The sequence below is a fragment of the Podarcis bocagei genome (assembly GCF_964188305.1).
Source record: "Podarcis bocagei genome assembly, chromosome: 5".
NCBI classification, from domain to species: domain Eukaryota; kingdom Metazoa; phylum Chordata; class Lepidosauria; order Squamata; family Lacertidae; genus Podarcis; species Podarcis bocagei.
Genome location: NC_138129.1, coordinates 48,454,700 through 48,474,295, shown reverse-complemented (window position 1 = coordinate 48,474,295; position 19,596 = coordinate 48,454,700). Strand labels below are relative to the sequence as shown.

General features: G+C 40.8%; 1 protein-coding gene across 1 annotated transcript; it reads right to left on the bottom strand.

Moving 5' to 3' along the window:
* Nucleotides 1-1,742: 1,742 nt before the first annotated feature.
* KCTD20 (potassium channel tetramerization domain containing 20) lies at nt 1,743-17,097 on the bottom strand. The gene is made up of 8 exons (XM_081195219.1): nt 16,923-17,097; nt 10,225-10,427; nt 8,973-9,243; nt 7,618-7,720; nt 6,508-6,628; nt 5,908-6,105; nt 4,696-4,806; nt 1,743-3,718 (listed from the first exon to the last, which is right to left on the bottom strand). The coding sequence occupies exons 2-8, from the start codon at nt 10,412-10,414 to the stop codon at nt 3,426-3,428; spliced, it is 1,287 nt and encodes a 428-aa protein (XP_081051345.1). The 5' UTR covers nt 10,415-10,427; nt 16,923-17,097; the 3' UTR covers nt 1,743-3,425.
* Between the last annotated feature and the right edge of the window lie 2,499 nt (nt 17,098-19,596).

Below are 19,596 nucleotides of genomic sequence, written 5' to 3'. Positions count from 1 at the left end.
TATTTTTTTATTTTGCATCAGATATAAATACATTGTTTCTTTGGGAAAGCAACCTATTATTTGTGAAAAGCTTTTAGTGGCTTATATTGGCTCTATGAATGTTTAGTTATAATTTGGAGTAAGTGTAATCTTTCAAGTCGGGTCTGACTTTGTTTGCAATGGGCATTCTTCAAGTTCATTGGGGTTGCCTCACTTTTGAATTTCTTTGTTTTTGGAATCCTAAGAGTTACCTCTCATTTTCTGTGGCAGTTGTCTTTGTTTTTGCCTATACTAGTACTAGTGTGTCTGCTGCAGCAAATGTAAAATGTGAAGGGCAGCTATATGTTCCGTGAACATGCAGCAGACATGATCATGTTGTTATAGCCATTGTGGGCTCAGCATGCATCCCTGAATGTCTAGAAAGGTGTATCTGACTTTGAGCACTTTCTTTTGGAAACACCAATGTAGCTGCAGCAAGCATGGCTACCGTATGAAATTGTAATCTTCCAAGCAGCTACTCTGAAAATTCCTAGGTTAGAGATTTTATCAAAAATTCTCACCACCCTCACAGGTAAGTAGTTTCTGCAAAGGACAAGCACATCAAACCAGCTGTTAAAGTGGTTCAATTTTCTAGCAACATTCAGTGCATTCATGGGAATAGCTCTTACACAGATGTGAGAATGGCAAACTTAGCTTACCCAATTTTTTGAATTTAATACTGGAAGTATTCTCCAATAATTTTCATGCTGGAGCTTCTTTCAATGTTGACACCTGTCTATAAATCACCCTATATTTTTCTAATTAAATATTTCTAAAAAGACAACCTTGCCTTGTGGACAGCACAAGTAGTGCAGCTTTTGAAAAACGTTGCTGTAGGCACTTTCGTGAGAGGTTGAATGGCTGTTTAAATAAAATAACTGCATCAGAAATGATAAAAGCTTCCTTGATACAGTTCTAAGGCTGCAAAACTATGCACACTTTCCAGAAAGCCCCATTGAACATAATGGGGCTTACTTTTGAGTAAGCATGTGTAAGATTGTGCTACAAGTCTGTTTTAACATCTTCAACAGGGTAACAATAGCATAGTCCATTAATCTTGCTTGGAAATAAAACCAAAAAGTTTTAATTGAAAATTAAAAAGACCATTTGTTACATAAATTAGTGACCTTGGGCGATTCTCCCTTCACTGGAAGTATTAACTCGATTTATTCTGACTCTGGAAAGCTATCTCCACTATCTGGCAATATCAATTCCTCTAAGCAGATCCCAAGTAGATGACAATCAGCTACACATTTGTTCTTTTGAGGCTCTTAAGATAGAGATATTTGGTGCATTGATTTTTTTAAAAAAAGTATATAATTGTAGGTGCTGATAGTTGCAAAGTCCTCTGCATGTTAATTCAGACCAGCATTATACACAACCTGTTCTAAAATCACACTTAGGTTGCTGAAAATTCAGGACTTCAGGTGTGTATTTGCTTTCTTCTGCAGTAAGATTCTTCATTTGAATGTGTCAAAAGTTTTTTTCTCTACCTTGCAGAGGATGGGCTAAGCTTTTGAAGCACTTTAATGTAATGGGCAGGTATACCATAACTACAGTGCATAACTCATATAACAGCCAATTCCCATTCAAACTACCAGCATGTTTCCCTGAGCTTAACCCATCAAAATCTCCCGGTACACGAGGGGTCAGCAAACTTTTTCAGCAGGGGGCTGGTCCACTGTCCCTGAGACCTTGTGGGGGGTCAGACTATATTTGGGGGGGGGGGGAATGAACGAATTCCTATGCCCCACAAATAACCCAGAGATGCATTTTAAATAAAAGGACACATTCTACACATGTAAAAACACACTGATTCCCAGACCGTCCATGCCGAATTTAGAAGGCGATTGGGCCGGATCCAGCCCCAGGCCTTAGTTTGCCTACCCATCCTATACACTGAAAGCTAACATACTGGTGAGAAGTGCTAGCTTTCTTCATGATAGGAACTTTTAATCTTAGGGCATATTTTATTATAAAATCTTAAATCCCACCAAACTTTTAAAAAAACATTGCAAGGTTGGTAATGATCCAAACATCCTAGCACCGAAGAGCAGCATCCCCTCCCATCAACAATCCTAAATCATAATTTCTATTGCAGCCATTAAAGCTAAACATCATCCAGAATCAAGACAGGCATTTCTGCTACACACACTGTGAAGTCGTACAGCCCCTGCAGCACTAATACCATGTGCTGTTGAACATTTGAAGAGGTTCACTATTATATTTCACGCAAGTGGCAGCAAGATGAGAATCCTGGAACGGAACCAAGGAAGTAACACAAAATAGAGAAGATTGGCAGGGCTATGCTGAGAAAACATTGTAATGTTTATGCAATACTGTACACCTGTACTGCGCCTGCCAAGCACTCTGCACTTGGCTTTGTTGCTGAATCCAGTAGGATTCAGCACTCACTGTAACCTTAAAAGATATTCCTACTAATTTACAAGAGTCATAATAGAGAGCAAGTTACAGATACAAGATGTAGAGAGAGCCGCTTCTTCATCTGTATGGCTGACTATAAAGAACTTTAACCCTTTTCCAGAAGACTTGCAGCACAATCCTATGCAAGTTTAGTTGAAAGAAAAGTCCCACGCTTTTCAATAGGATTTACTCCTAGGTAAACTTGCCTAAAATCACAAGTTTTATGGGTTTCACTAATGCAATAACTTGTGTCTGGTTCTGTTAGGTTTTTTTCTTTTTTAAAATATTGGGATGGCAGAGCAACTGTGCCTTGAGTTGAAAACGCAGCATTTTGGAGTGCAGACTGGTATTTGGTTTCTTGAAAACTGATGACTCAGAGTGAACTTGTTTGGTATGCCTCTGAAATCAGAGTTTTCAATCTCTTCCCAGCAGGTGCTGGAGATTAAGAAGCAATTTAAGGAGTTGGTGGGACAGCTACTGAAAAGGAAACTTAAAAAGCAACAACACTGGACTGCATAGGCTATCCGTTGTGTAGCTGCACCCAACTGATGGGAAGCATAGTTTTTTTATTCTTACTGGTAATTGTCCCATGACGGTGAAGTCATTATTGCTATAGAGCTTGGCCTATTTGTAACTAAGCGATGGCTGCTAAGCATTAACACAGAACTGTATGTATATTTACACTGTATTTCAATTCAATGAGAACATTTTATTTCTGTTCTTTGACAGGGTGAGATGTAAACTTAATTCCCAGAGTCCACGTTCTCATTGGAGAATACTTGGGAGGCCTCAGCAAATGATGTAATAACGCTAGTCCTTTCTACTTATGTAGACTGTATTTAGAGAATAGAGCAATTATGGTAATGCAATAGCTTTTAAGAGATCCACTTGTATGAAAACTAGCAGCAGGCCGATCTGGATATTCAGTCCTGAGCCAGTCAATCAACCAAATCCATTTGAGAAAACACTGCACTTTAGCTACATTATTCTGGAAGCTCATTAGGATCCATTTGAGAAAATGGTGCATTCAGTCTGTCAAGTTCATCCACCTGGGGTGGGTGATGCAGCATAACTTCCTGGTCTTCTGCCACATCTTCCCCCACCGCCACGAGGTTTGTTAGAGATTTGCTTCTAACGCACTGGAAGTCAACATGGCGACTCTTTCCCTCTTCCTTTTCCCACGACATCTGAATGAATGGGCGTTGCACATAATTATAGATAACTTCCGAGCGCCCTCCAGGCCTCCTCTTCACTTTCTCTTTACAGGTGGGGTAACCTGAAACAAATATTTTGGCACTGTTAACCATCTCGGCCCAGGCCCTGTGAGCAGCCCAAAGGAAGAGAATCCTCAGAGTTCAGACTAGGACTGTGCTGATGAAACTGTACAGGCTGTATACACAACACTGTTTAAAGTGGATTCAAGGTATCCCATGGGTGCATTTCAATTGTCCTGGTCTGTGGACAATGCAGTAAGCAAGGGGGGCGGGGTAGGAATACAGTATAAAACTGACTGTTACCCAACTGCAGACGAACTGAAGCACATTGTGTCAGTGTTGTTCTTGTGTGTGTGGCGATGTTTTGCTGGGTGTCTTCTATCAACACCCCCCCTGGGTGCAACACATACACACAGTTTTTTTAAAAAAAGTAACCTGCCTTGCGCAAGTCCAGTATACCTGAAAACGCGTATCTCAGAAATACAATAAAAATTGGCAGTGCACAAATGAACAAATACTGTGTGCACTATCTGTGCAGTATGGACTTCAGGTTTCCGAAACTCAAGAAGGGTGAAGAAGTACTAACTGTGAAGAGGGGACAACAAAACATTGTACATCTGCCTCCTAGAATGGATGGAAAACACTGAGGCAGAGTTCAATTGAAAGCACTCATGTGGGTGAACAAACTTCCCCAAAGCACACATGGAAAAACAAAATCTGAACAACCCACGTGTGCATTAACACTGGTGTGTACACAGCCTTCAGCCCAGGGGTGACTGCCAAATAGCATCTCCAAATGAAACACAGCTAATCCCAGGGCTCTTGCCAGCGTCAGATACAGGCAACGTTTAGGGCTCCCTCTGCAAAAAAAGGTTAGTTGTGAAATTGGTGACCCAAAATCGAAGGGTTGCAGAGCAGCAAAGTTAGTACATGGGTGACTGAGCTATCTGTTAGTAGACCCAGTAAATGCAGAGTTGCTACAGGAAATTTCTGGATTCTTTTGAAAAGCTTTTGCTATTCAGAAAACACTGTTACTTGCCTTCAATGCCAATTCGGATGTTTTTCAGGCCACGTTCTTTCAAAACCGTTTTTGCTACATCCCGATTCTCAATGTACTTGAAGAATCTGTAGAGCTTAGAACTATACAGAACTACAACAAAGAAAACAATATTTTAAAAATCTGGCAACGGTAGCAGTGGCTAGTTTGACAGGTTAGCAGTTTTTTAAAAAATGAGGGAGGATGGCTAAAACCTTTGACACTAGCAATTTCACATGTTCTGGGACGTTCACTGGTTCTAAAATCTGTTTTTTGCCATTTTTTTATTAATATTTTGTGTAAAACCACTTAGAGGTTGATTTAATTTTTAACGGTATAAGAATCTTGTTAATTAAAAAAAATCGCAATAATACATAATAATAATGCCGAATAATAAATAAACAAACAAATAATCATCTGTGATATTGAGCACCATTTGCTAGAAAGGCAGGATACACATTTCTTAAATAATATTGGGTTGCATCCTGACTTCACCTTCCACACATGGAACATATCCTTTTGCCCACGGAGGGAAGATGACAGGTCCACCTCCCACACCAAGCGGACGTTTGAAAGGCACAAGGGGAATTGGTAAGTCGCCTCTCCTACCTCAATCCAATTTAATACATAATAATAAATAAATATTCTGCAAACCATTAATAATAGCAATGCAAAAATTTGCTTCAGAAAGAACTGCTTTCCCTCCATGGCAAATTTGCTGTTAAGAGGGAGGGTGTGATGAATTAAGATACTTGGATCCTGTGCAACATATCAACCAAAATTACAGATTTACTACATGTTTAGATTACGGGGTTGGTAGGCATTCAGCCTACAATCTTACATCTAGCCGTAGTTCTTAAACACTGTAATCAAATGGACTTTTATGTATATAACCAGACACTGAAATGCAAGGATTTTTGGCAATGAGCCTCTGCACAAGGCAAAAAAGAAATTCCTATCCATTTCTTATTCATTTAACAATTTTATATTATCCTTATAACACTTTTAAAAAGTTAAATAATAAGTATACAGTTCGGAATTTTTTTGGTTGGTATAAATCACCCCCATTGTAACTGTATTTTCTTTCTTTTTTCAGCCTTTGCTAAGACGACATGCACCATGTATACCATGCGGTGGCATAAGTTGGTTTTTAAAATAACTTGCTAGAAATTGTATTATTTATATTTTTTAAAAAATTAAATGCAGATCCCTTACTTTGTGAGTATTCTTCTCCCATTGGAGGCGGGTAGTCTTCATCCCAGTCCACTATGTCTTCATCCGTTAGCACCACAATGTGACACTCGCGTTCTCCCTTCTTGGCATTGCCCACCATTATAGGCAGGATCAGCTCTTCCAGATAGCAGTCAAACTGCTTGTGAGCCCCATCGTTGGACAGCTCATGCAGTAATGCACCTAACAGGAAATAAGTCACATGTGAGCCCTTTGCATCCAGCTGGAATGACATTAAGAGGAGCGCTGCTGCATCAGGCAAATGGTCAATTGAGCCCAGGATCCTGTTCTCAGAGTGGCCAACCAGGAGCCTCTTCTGGAAAACCCGCAAGCACAAGATCACTCTCCCTGCCTGCGGTTTCTAGCAACTGGCATTCGGAAGCATTAATGCCTCTGACTGCGGAGGCATAACATGGCCCTCATGGCTAGTGGCCATAGATACCTTCTTTCAAAGCCGGCTAAGAGAAAGTCAGAGACCCAACTCCCTACGTCTCAAATGCCACCCTGACTAGCAGGGTCTGGAGCGGAATGGCCCCGACATGCGCAGCATTTACCCGCCGCTCCTTCGAGTTTGGCCACACTTACTTAAGTCTTGACATTTGATTGTGTTGAAATCAAAGTTGATGCAAAGGTAGTCGCACGTGTCTCTGAGATCCGGAATAGAAATCCCATCGGGACAGTTAATGATTCCAGTTTTGTAATAATCCTGAAAGGAAAGCGCAGCTGTGTTTATTATTGCTCTTGTTTATTTCACTTGTATCCTGTTCTTCCTTCCAAAAGTATGGAGGGATACACCCAGGGCACCAGGCAGCCTCCCATCTGGTTATTGACTAGGGAGTTTGGCTCATAGAACCGTAGAGTTGGAAGGGATCGTGAGGGTCATCTCTGCAATGCAGGAATCGTTTTGCCCAACTTGGGACTTGAACCCACAGCCCTAAGATTCTCGTTCTCTACCAACTGAGCTATCTCATTATTCTGATCTAACACTGAAAATAGATTAATGCGTCTTTTGAATCATTGTGTTTGTTTTTTAAAGCTCAACATTATGAATTAGCACCATATTCTACCACGACACCAGAGCTGGCGCCAAGGATTGGCATAGTTGCCCCATATTCCATCAGAGCATTCACTGATGAGTCCCCTGGATTCGCTCCTTCCCTTCACCATTGCAACCTGCTTATTTACCTGCCTCTCACTCTGGCCTTCGGGGGGATCATCAAGCAAACACAAATGGTGGAGAGGAGGAGGTGCAGGAGCCGCTGCCTCTTTGCTCATTGGCTGCCTGGCAAGCGAGCAGGTGGGAGCAATGACAATGAGGTGGCAGAGGAGCAGCAACAGCTGCCCATAATGGCCATGAGGCGGTAGACTCACTGAGGGAGGGGGCCACCACTGGGGGTGTCTTGTGTAAGGACCTCCCCAAACCTGGAGCCAGCACTGCGTACATACACCATGAACGAAAAACATTACTAGTTATATGGGACAACGCAGAAAGTGTTATTCCCAACAATACACAATATAAGTGATAGGCGCGGTCTTAGAAGTAATAAATAGGAAGGAAACGAGAAAGAAACAGATCTATAAATAAAGCAGAAGATACATGAGAAGCTCAAAGTTCCTTTGAATTTGAAGGCAGGGGTAGGAACTTTACAAACTGGAGGAAGAACCCTACTTCTCCAACTTTGGGGGCTTCCTCACCAGCACAGTCCTGAACACCGTGGAGCTAATTCCATCCGCAATCTCATATTCACCCTTCTCGTTCGGCCGAGTGAAGTTATATTCTCGTCCTGGTCCAAACATTCTGAAATGATAATCCATACATGGGTTTAAGATGGCTGTCTCCAAATGCCAGCTGGTGTGTTGAAGTAAACAGAGCACATTGAAACTATCTAAATAAAGAACTATGTCAATCATGGCAAGTGTTTCTTTGAGAATGCAGTAATTATTAAGCCCTTTATTAAGGAGATGGATGGCATTTTACACAGCTGAGAAAATGGCATGCAGTTCTCAAAAGTTCAGATGTCATCATCTGAGAATGAACTGTGTGCCCACATAATTCCATCTTGCTCCTGCCTTCATGCATCCAACTTTGGATATCCTTAATTTATATCCTTAATTCCTAAACCAGGAAATGAGGGTTTACATGCTGCCTTCAAACCTGGATACAATCAGGATCTGACCACTGGACATGAATTAAAATAATCTAAAAATGTGTTGAGACTGGCTATGTCTCTTCATTCACAAAAAAACAGCCACGGGGAGGCTGCGGGTGAATGGGAAGGAATCTAGATCAGGATGTTGTTACGGGGGTGGGGGTGGGAGAGCTAATGTCCCACACCAGTGTCTTGCTGAAAATTGCCCCCATAAGATGCTATTTGCTCTATTAAAAATAAAACTCAGTTGGGACAGGCACCAGTAACTGGGGGCAGAGGAGAATTAGAAAAGGGTTAAACCACTATTCCTCTCTTTGTGGCTGTTTTTTGTAAATAAAATGAAAATGTATAAAAGCCTCTTGTGGTTTGATCATAAGACAAGGATAGGGAATCTGTGGTTTTCCAGATATTGCTGGACTACAACTCCCATGGTCCTTTAGCATTTGCCAGGCTGGCTGGGACAGGCAGAAGTTGTAGTTCAACAACTTCTGGAGAGCTAAAGGTTCCTTATCCTTGCCTTAAGATTGCTCATATCTAGACCAGTGAGCGGCATTCATCACATAATCTTTGAGATGTCTCATAAGGTCAACGTACCATGAACATCTCCAGCGGAACCTTCATTCTGGTCCCTCATGCTAAACCCGTTTACTTGGGAGTTATCTGATTTCACTGGAATGCATTAACAAGTTAAATGCAAATAATCTCATGAAGTGGAACACCTTCAAATTCCAATGGGAATGATGAGGACAGAATTCTAAAGCTAGGTGGCCTTCCAAAATTACAAAGCATCCTCCTAACCCTATTCAGACTGCAAAGCACACCCTATCAGCAGCAGTAGCGATACACTTTGTTTCCATTTAAGTAGTCTGCAAGGTTTAAAAAGGTAATGAAGACACTTACCTTCCTAACATAGTATCAGGATGAGCTGTGAAAATCTGGGGATTTACGACAAATCTAGTGCCATCAACGACAAGAGTCACTTTCTCTGGTGCTTGGACTTGCGTACTGTTGTTCAAGCTGCTACAACCACTCCCAAACTGCTCTTGGCTAGTAGTGTAATATTCGAGGTTTCTTTTACTCCCCACTTGGAAGAAAATGCCTTTGGTGTCTTCAAGAGCGTTAGAACACTGAGGACTTGCTGGGTGGGAAGCGTATCTGAACTCTGTATGATCTAAACACAGCAGATGAAAGCCACAATTGAGTTAAATGCATTAGACAGATTACCAAAAAAAAGCGATCTATAACAAAAGTTTAATAACCAAATAGGTGACAATACAATGCTAAGAGAATATGCACCACTGACTTAGTAGATTACTAAAACACCCTGACACATCTGTAAACAGCACACAAATCAGCCATGTAAGCACAATCTGATCATACACATACAGGTATTGGTATGTTCAAGTCAGCACACTCACATTCATTTTAGCAACCATGCTCTCCTTGATGATATTTTAATCTATTCTTCCTTCCACCTGATTTCTGTCCCATTCCCCCTTAGTCAGCATCCATGGTCAGTAAGCATAGTCTTTATAGGACTTGAACTTACTGTTTTATTTTTTTATGTGTAGGGTGGGAAAGTCCCCCTTCAGCTTCTGCAAACCTTAATGTTCCCCCAAACCTTGGCGTCCCTCTAAGCCTGCTGATACCTCCCCCTTGGGCATGGGTGGTGCTGTTTTGGCTACACACGCAACAGACATTCACAGCCCAGTTCTTTTTAACATTTCAAACACCATCTATGTAGGAAGAAGGAGGCTGATCATGGTGAGGGAAGAGGTTAGGGTTAGCTTAAAAATAAAAATTCCCGCCATCCCATGCAGTGATCCCTATGAAAATTCCATTTCCTCCCTGTGATATTTGGCATAGGAGGGAGGCAGCTTCCTCCCCTACAAAATAACAGCTTGGTGGTGGTGATTTTAATTAGGGCTGTGGCATGGGAGGAAAGAGCGTCACCCTTTTATGTGTCATGGTCCCGATCCTAATTCGGTCTCCTCCCCAAAGCTGCTGTTTAAAACAAATAAACAATAACAGCAACAATATAATGATGCAATGCTCAAAAGATTCATTTAGTATCATGTGTAGTTGATCTGAAAAGGATCGAGAGGGCTGTGCTGTGCGTTGCACATTCTACAGCAAACACTCCTGACTTTACCATGATTTCTGCATAGTGGAGACATGGTAATGGTCTGCCCACACTGTTTCTGGCTGCTTTCTCCTAGATCATGGATTGTAGAAGTCATGTTTTCGGTCAGCTGACAAGATTCTTGATTGCTTGATCGTTCCATTCCAGTGGCACGATTAATACTCATTTGAGGCATCCGTAATTCAAAGTGACTGCCCATCTGGAGAAAAGTCCTGTAAGGAAGAAATGGTAATGAGGGTTACATCTGGAAGAAAGTTCTCTACCTGATGTGGCCTAGGGGGAGTGGCCCACACCTATGTCCCATCAGCCCCAGCCAGCAGGGCCAATATTCAGGAATGACGGGAGTTGCGGTTCAATAACATCTTAAGAGAACCAGATTCCCCATCCCTGCTATAAAGTTTACTGAGCTTGCAATCCCTAGCACACATGTGGGAGTAAACCCACTAAATTCAGTAGGACTTACTTTTCAGTATATATTTGTAGAATAGGGCTGGTTTGTTAAGGACAGCTAGGAATTCCATGAGGGGGTAAACTAAAGTGCCCAGACCTCTGAGAGAAAGATTGCGCTTCAAATGTGCTTTAAAGTTATAATGTGTACAGAAAAACCAACAACAGTGTTCCTCTGTCCAATTTTAATATAGGAAACAGCCGTTACCACATTGCTTGGTGCTGGGGGGGGGGATATCCTAAGGCTTCCTGTGTTAACTGCCAACATGGACCACAATATTACATGAACAATATTTAACACCACTCTGGAAGTCTAATGAAATGTCCAATGGCTTTTCCTATTCTCCATCTAGCGGTCTAATGTTAGCAAGACTTAATCACACTGTTGACATATTATCCAGTTTCTGTATACATAACCTTAAAACTGTGCCCTAGAAACATAATTTGCACCAAGAGGCGGAGGGGGACTTGAGGTCACCCTCTGAATGCCACTGTGTTTTTCCCCCCTTTAAACACAGAGTTACTCACTACGTGGCATATAAAAAGTGTGTGGGCTGCAATGGTTTTTCTTCTAGAGATCCGCCTCCTTATCCCTGCATCTCTCACTCCTACAGTCACCCCCTTATCCTTATTTGACATCAGCAGCATCACAGCCAGGGCGGGCTGAAACCAGCAGCAAGAGGAGCTATTTTCGGTCAATGAGCACCAAGCTTTCAGTAGTCAGTGGTGTGTGTGTGTGTGTGTGTGTGTGTGTGTGTGTGTGTGTGTGTAAGGAGGACTCAGCTGAGCATAAGAAATTGTGCCTTTGGAGATGGGGATTGTGAGTGAGGGAAATAGATCAGTGGAGAATGGGTCATTCATTGTAAGCACACAGAGTTATGCAAAACAGCATGTTTGCATTAAACAAGACCTCCTTTGACTTCTTGTTTTCACAGGAAGGTTTGTAGTAACTGAGGCTGTGAGCACCCCCCCCCCAATTAACTTGGCATCCAGTGAGCTCTGGGAAGCAAGAGTACGTATGTCACAATCCCTTATCTACTTGGTTGTTTCTTGAGAAACACTGTGTTTCCCCTCAAACCAGCTTTGATCCAAATTGAGAGAGAGAACAATGTAGCTGTCATTGGCAGTATTCCCCAAAGCCTTTCCTCCCATATTTCTTAACGGGGCAAAATAACAGAAACATATGTTGTTCAATTCAAAAAGATTAAGATCCTTTAGAAACGACAACAACAATGCTAATTATGTATATATTTCATTTTTTATCTCACTTTTCCTCCAGGGAACACAGGGCAGCAATAGATGCCCTCCCCTTTTATTCACACAACAACCCTGTGAGGCCAGTTAGACAAGAGGCTGCAGACACATCACTGGCTTAAAATGGACCTACATTGTTCTTTTTCTCAATTCAGAATGAAGCTGGCTTAGGGGGAAACACATCAAAATGCAGTATTTCGTAAGAAATGACAGGATAGATACAGAATAGATATGGGTTGTGCCTAACACCATGTTGACACTGCTTCCCAAATCAGCAATGGGAGCACACTGGATGCAGAGCCAACAGGAGTGTGTACACAGCCTGAGAGAGCATGATATGTCCAAGGTCATGCACAGTGCGGGTGAATGGCGAGATCTGAACCGCGATCCAGGATTCTGTACTGACATGTGCAGGAATTTCTGATCAAGACCCAAGATTCCTTCCCATCACAGCATCACAGTCCCTTGTACCCCATTCCTCCAAAAACACAGGAAGCAACAGCTGGGAAGGAGAATTCTGCAGCTTGAGCAGGCCTGCACACTGCTCTTGATCCTTGCTATTCTGAGCCGAGATAGCCGATCCTTGCTATCTAATATTCCTTTTGCACTTACATCTCAAAGTGTTTCTAGTCATCTCCTGTCATTTCTTTTCCCCTTTCACGATTACCTTGCATGCCTTAACTCCACTTTTCTATGTCCAGGCTTATTATTATTAAAAACATTTAACTTTTGTCCCCTTTCTTAATTTACATAGTTTATCCTTCACAGAGCTATAATCCCCAGCCTCTTTAACAAACTGCGGTCCCCAGGATCCTCTGTGCGCTGGATGCAATTTAAATGTATCGTGTGGATCAGTCTATCTGCCATCCATTTCCTCTCTTCCCTTCCCTTTCTGTACTCTTCTCTCGCCTCCATCTTCATTCTCTATCCAGTTCTGGCTGCTAAGCATGGAAGAGCCAGTGTGTAGCATGGTGGCTTGAGTGTCGGACAGGAACCTGGGAGAACAGGGTTCAAATCCCCACTTGACCATGAAGTTCACTGGGTGACCTTGGGCCAGTCACTGCCTCTCAGCCTAACCTACCACACAGGGTTGCTGTGGGGACTAAAAATGAGGAAGGGGAGAACGTTATACGTCACTTTGAGCTCCTTGGAGAAGATGGTGGGATATACATGCAATAAAACCATAAGTATGCGCTTGAAACTGTGCATGTGGGGAATAGCCACTGTTCCAACCAAAAGGCTATGGTGTTGTGAGAGAAACTTTGTACAGATAGCAGACTCTTCTTTTATATCTGCATATGCTCGATTGATTTAGTATGTGTTTGTAGTCTACGTGGGCTTGGATCCAATTCCAGAGATTGTGTGAACAGTCCCACCCTCTTTCACTCACTGCAGCTCCCTATCCCACCACCTCCAGCAATTATTTCAAATGCAATTATTTCAAAAGATAATATGAAAGGGTATCCGGCCCTAAAAATGCCATAATAAACCTAGAAACAAACTTCAGTACTGAAAATGTCACCAATTCAGTTGCTGTGCAGTGCAAAGCTCATAAACAGCTCAATGCAAAGCAACCCAGAAAGATAGGCAGGGTATAAAGAAAAAAATTATTATTATTATTAAGATAACAATCAGCACAAATTTTAGATGAAACTATGTGGTTATACTACCCATTCCAGCAGCTAAAATCCTAACAAAACCAGGCAATTCCACCCTAGAACCAGCAGAAGCCAAGAGAAGAACTAGACACAACTGACTGAAATGACTCCATTTGTTTATTTGATGCATACACCCTCTTTTCTCCATGGAGTTCAGGACAGAAAATACATGGTCATGTTTTCAATGTGACTCATGCCCTGTTTCCCCATGTTTTTCCTTGCAACAATCCTGAGAAGGTCGTTTACACCAAAAGCTAGGCCCAAGGTCACCCAGGACTTCATGGCGGAATTGGAGATTTGAACCTCGGTTTCCTGTGACCTGGTTCAACACCTCAATCACTTTCCACAATAAAACCTAAATTTCCATAAGTATAACTAATGTGGGGCAGGGGTAAAATAGGAAGATGTTCTGTTGTTAAAAAGACATTCTAGATTACGCTAGAAAGAAAATAAAGTTCAAGCACATCTTCATCCGGAGCCCATCTCTGGGCCATCTTGCCATGTGAGGTAAAACTGGTGACTGTGCAAGCAATTGCTCAAAGGCTCCAGAACAGAATTCCTCTCTGAGGAAACTGTTTGGCTTTCTGGCTGCTTCCAGATGACATGTTTATTGTGCTTTATTTGCACAAATTTTGTGGCGAGGTTAGACTGCACCAGCTATTTATTGAGTGTTTGTTCCATTTGTTTCTGGGGAAGTTATACAACCACTGCAAAAAGCAATCATTATCACACACTTTGCCACTGCATTTCCCTACGACTTTCCTTATCGCAAAAAAGTCTCGATTTTGGGGAAGCGGTTTGCTGCACAGTAACAAGCCAAATATTCCAGCCTGATCTAAGATCTAGGATATAATATTCAATTAAGTGAGTGGGTCAAATTATGGAAAGAAGGTTTGAGATTTACTGCATGTAATGCATTGAAAGAAAACGTGATGAAGATGATGTATAGATGGTACACCACGCCAGTTAAGTTAGCAAAAATGTATAAAGTCAGCAATAAATGTTGGAAATGTAAAGAAAAAGAAGGATTATTTTATCATATGTGGTGGGAATGTAAAAAGGTGAAATGCTTCTGGGAGATGATATATAATGAGTTGAAAAAAATGTTGAAATATACTTTTATTAAAAAGCCAGAAGCATTTCTTTTAGGTATTGTTAGAAATGATATAAAAAGGAAAGACTGTAAGTTGTTTTTATATGCAGTAACAGCAGCAAGAATATTATTGGCCCAAAAATGGAAGCAAGAAGAATTACCAACATTAGAAGAATGGAGGATGAAATTGATAGACTACGCAGAATTAGACAAGCTAACAGGAAGGATCTGAGACCGACGAGACCAGAGGTTTACAGAAGACTGGACTAAATTTACTGAGTATCTGAGAAGTATTTGTGATGATCAAATTACGTTTGTAAGACTACAAGAAGCTCTGTGAGGAGTAATTTAAGAAATATTGTAAAAATGGAAAGGAAGAAATGATTTGTTAGAAAATGTATAGGCAATATTAAGTTAAGAATTGCAGGAGAAATAATTAAGACGGAAGGCTATCAGAGATGCTGAAGGAAGTCCAAATAAGGATATATGTATAATAATTTGTGTGGTATATCTTAAAATTTTTGTATGCTAAAACTATGCCAAAAATATTCCAGACTGAATTTGTTGTTATGTGATTGAATCCCACCTGAAAAAAGCACCCCATATGTCATGAAAACCCTACTGTTTCAGAAGTCATTTGGGGAAACGGTATACTGACGATGCACTGATATTGCAAATTGTTAAGTCTGTACTAGTGATTTTTTATTTTAAAGTATTTTATTTATTTTTATGATGTTTTAGGACAGTGTGGCATTTAAGTGATCAGTTTGTGTTTTATTTTTTATTTGGTTGCGTGTGACTATGAGCATGCATTTTATTAGCAGCCTTATGTTCAAGCGACAAGAAAAGCAGAAAAGAGAAGTTCTCCTGGCACCTTTAGGCACTGGGCAAAAATGTTCCTTTTTAAGCAGGCCTCTGGTGGATTTGATTGACACCCTATGCCCTTTTTTAAAAAATGGGGGGGGGCTATTGGGTTGTTTTTATTTTGATTATATATTTTGTGGTTTCATATTTTGATTTTGTTCTGAAAACTCTGGGTATAGGGCAGTATATAAATTCAATATATAACAAAAATAAATAAGCAGGATATAAATATTTTAAAATAAATTAACAGTGGGAGAGAGCTTTCCTAGGAGCAGCATCATGTCAATTATGACATCCATTGTTACATCTAATAAATTTGCTCAATGTTGGGGGAAATAGCTTCTTTTCCTTCAAGGAAGGAGTAGTTATGAAAACTGTTGGGAACTGCAAACAGGTGTGGTGGAGAGGCAGGTGTCCTTATGGTGTCCTTTTATGGTATATTGGAATCAACATGATGCAATGGCAGGAATCCCTGGGATTCCTCGTACGTACCTCAAAAACACGTTTAAAAATAAAATAGAATTAAAATAGAAATGTAATTGAAATTAGTAAGATTTTAGAACACAGAAATAAAGAAAATCATTCAACCATCAATTCTAGCACGTGGGGTGCCACCTAAATTATATAATTCAGTATTTGAACAATTGGCATTAGTAACTGTATTATAAATTGGTATTGTTATAAAGAGGCTATTACTGGAATGTAATTGAAAACTAATAAAAAATATTATATATTAAAAAAATAGAAATAAATAATTAAAGGTGCAGCACACAAAACAAGTGGAACAGCTATCCTATTATTTTTTTTTCATGGGACAGAACAATGTCCCATGAACCTACGGGGACTGCAAAAAAACAAACCACCACACTGTAAACTGTTTATGGATTGTAGAATACCTATTAACCGATTTTGATAACATTTTAACAAAGGATTGTGAGAAACTGTACACAATGCTTGCTGCCGGGCTTTACGCTGCTCTCTGGCAGCTATCCAGAGGCCTGCACTAAACATGGAGCAGGGACTTCATTCCAGCACAAAATAAAACAGGATGTTTTCTATATGCCAAAGCAAACAATTTTGCCTTTACCTTTTATAACTACACACACTGAATTCTTCCAGTTCTTAAAAATGACAGTTTTTGGACTTCATCACAATTCTTATTTTCACACATCTTAATTATATAATCTGCATTTAAGACACCAGAAACCTCACACATTTGCGTCTTTTTGCTTTCCATTTTTTTTAAAAAAAATGTTCTAAGTTTCGGCTATAATCACAAAAGCTCTGAACAATTGAAACACTGATCTAAACAATATCAAATTCTATTACCGGAATCAGGTTCCTATAGGGACGGATACATTTTGAGAGCAAATTAAATATCGTCTACTTACCTAGATGTCAGAAAACGGTCCCAGCTGATCGAAATCAGGTCAAAATCTTGAAATCTACATTTAATAAAGAACGTGGACAAAACCAAGAAGAATAGCTGACAGTTAAAATTGTTTGTGCTCTTGCAATCGAATTCTCCACCCCCTATCTAAGCCCAGATGGTGGGTCATGTACATACTTCAAATTAAGAGTCCCTGCCCAGCACATACAGAAAACAAGAGATGGCATGCCTATAGCCAGAGCCTGGAGTTTGCTCAGATACAAGGAAATAAATAACACGGACATTCCCGGAACTTCTTAAAAACATATATCAGAGCAAGTCAGTTTTGCTCTCTACCCGAGAACCTATTCGTTGCTGTATTAACCCCTTCTTGACTCAACATTGTTAAGTTTTAAATGTCTTATTTAACCAAGAGAAAAATATTATTATTAAATAAGTAAATAAATTCATATGCCACCCTCTCTACCTGTAGGTCTCACGGCATTTCACAGCATAAAATTACAATACAGAAAATACAAAATGCACATTAGAAATAAAAACAGAAAGAAACCAATAACTCACAACACATTTAAAAGGGCATTGGATGTCAATCAGCCAAAGGCCTGATTAAAGAGGAATGTTTTTGCCTGGCGCCTAAAGGTGCCCAGAGAGCATTCCACAGACAGGGAGCCACTGCAGAAAAGGCCCATTCTCATGTTGCCACCCTCTCATGGAGGAGGCACATGAAGAAGGGCCTCAGAGGGTGGTCTCATGGTCCAGGTAGCTTCATATGGAGAGAGGCGGTCCTTGAGGTATTGCATCCAAATGGAATCAACTCACATTCTCAAAAGCGAAGTATCACAGGAATAATCAACACACACATGTAAAGATGTATATAGACCATTATATGTCACGAGCCCTTTCACATTCTGTTCTTATTTGGAGAGAAACTTCTAGACATGCCTGAAAATGGCCACAGCTGCAAACCCACCCACACAATCAGATCCACCCCTTTAATTTTCACATAAATGAACTAGGAATAATGATCACTCTCATGATTTAGACGCAATTGCAAATGCAGCTTGGACCATACATGCCACGGTACACATTGAAAAAGTGGGCAAAAAATGATGCTATTGTTCACCAACTTGAGGGTCATTTCCCATAATAATTACGTATCTTGAAATACTTTCCATGCAGGAGATCACAAGAATCCCAATCTAATTATCTAATAATATGGGACAAATTCCCATGCCTCAATTTCACTGGGCTGATTCAGACATAACACAAAATTTAGCACTGCATAAATAAGCCTAGGTAAGTCTTAGGCCTCAAATGCACCCCCTTCTCTTCTGGTGTCTTTCCTCTCCTGCTCTGGCTATGAAGAGATGAAAAGCTTTCACTTGCATTTTAGAAGAACTGTAACTTGCCATGTCATCTAAACCTAGACAAACAGTGGTTAATTACAACCATTGTCGGTGGAACAAGCAGTTTCCAACCATTGTTCATGAAGTCAGTTTCATAAGCTAATATAGTACGTTAATCTTGTTGGTTTAGGGTTTGGATGACATGCTATATTCCAGTTAATCTACACCGTGGGTTGAAGCTGGCACTCACCTGCCCATAGGTACCGTACTTTGGAGATGCTGGCAAATGACAACTAAGCCAATGTGTGTACAGGCAGGAGGGATAAACCATCAATAAGGGCTTCCTACTACACATTCATGTGGGGAAACAGATACGGTATATGCATTCATTATTTCTAATGAAAATGTGTGAAATTCATGCCATGGGGAAATTTGTGTTACAAATTGGGTTACATGTGCTTTTAGGGTGCTTAAATCAATTAAAAGGGTAACTAATCCACCAGTTGATGGAAACTGCAGGAGGGGAGAGCGCTCTCGCACTCGGATCCTGCTTGTGGGCTTTCCAAGGGTACCTGGCTGGGCATGGTGGACCCCCCTGCCCTGATCCAGCACTCTTGTTTGCTCATAATCAAGCCACATTAAGCTAAATGGGGCTTACTCCCAGGTAAATAGGCAAAGACTGCTGCCTACATATTTACCTCAAAGCAAGCCCCTTTGAACTCAATATATTTAACTTCTTAAGGTAACTCTGAGGAGTTGGAAACAGCTGACTTGTAAGCCATGGTCACAACCATGGATTAAGAGTTACACAAATCTGGCTGTTAAAGATTGCCTTGTGTGCTTACCAGAGTTTTAAAATTAACATTTTAAATCTTCCCTAGTAGGTACAGCGCTCTCCTTTAGGTTTCATAGAATCAAAGAATCGTAGACTTGGATATTTCCCTCCCCCCCATAACATTCATGACAGTTTTGAGGTACATGTTGTGAAAACCTGGGCACCATTTTCATAGAATCGTAGAGTTGGAACGTACAGTCCAGGGCTGGATTTACATACAGTGGTACCTCGGGTTACAGACTCCACTAACCCAGAAATAGTACCTCAGGTTAAGAACTTTGCTTCAGGATGAGAACAGAAATCGTGCTCCAGCGGTGCGGCAGCAACGGGAGGCCCTATTAGCTAAAGTGGTGCTTCAGGTTAAGAACAGTTTCAGGTTAAGAATGGACCTCCAGAATGAGTTAAGTTCTTAACCCGAGGTACCACTGTATAAGCTAAACAAGCTATAGCTTAGAGCCCCACTCTCTTGGGGGGCCCAAAAAAAATTTAAAGGG

What these genes read in the sequence shown, in the direction of transcription:
- KCTD20 (XM_081195219.1), bottom strand. Translation starts at nt 10,414, where the DNA reads ATGGGCAGTCACTTTGAATTACGGATGCCTCAAATGAGTATTAATCGT. An exon ending in TCCACTATGCAGAAATCATG is followed by an intron (nt 9,244 to 10,224) that starts GTAAAGTCAGGA and finishes TGCTGTGTTTAG; the next exon opens with ATCATACAGAGTTCAGATAC. An exon ending in CCTGATACTATGTTAGGAAG is followed by an intron (nt 7,721 to 8,972) that starts GTAAGTGTCTTC and finishes TTATCATTTCAG; the next exon opens with AATGTTTGGACCAGGACGAG.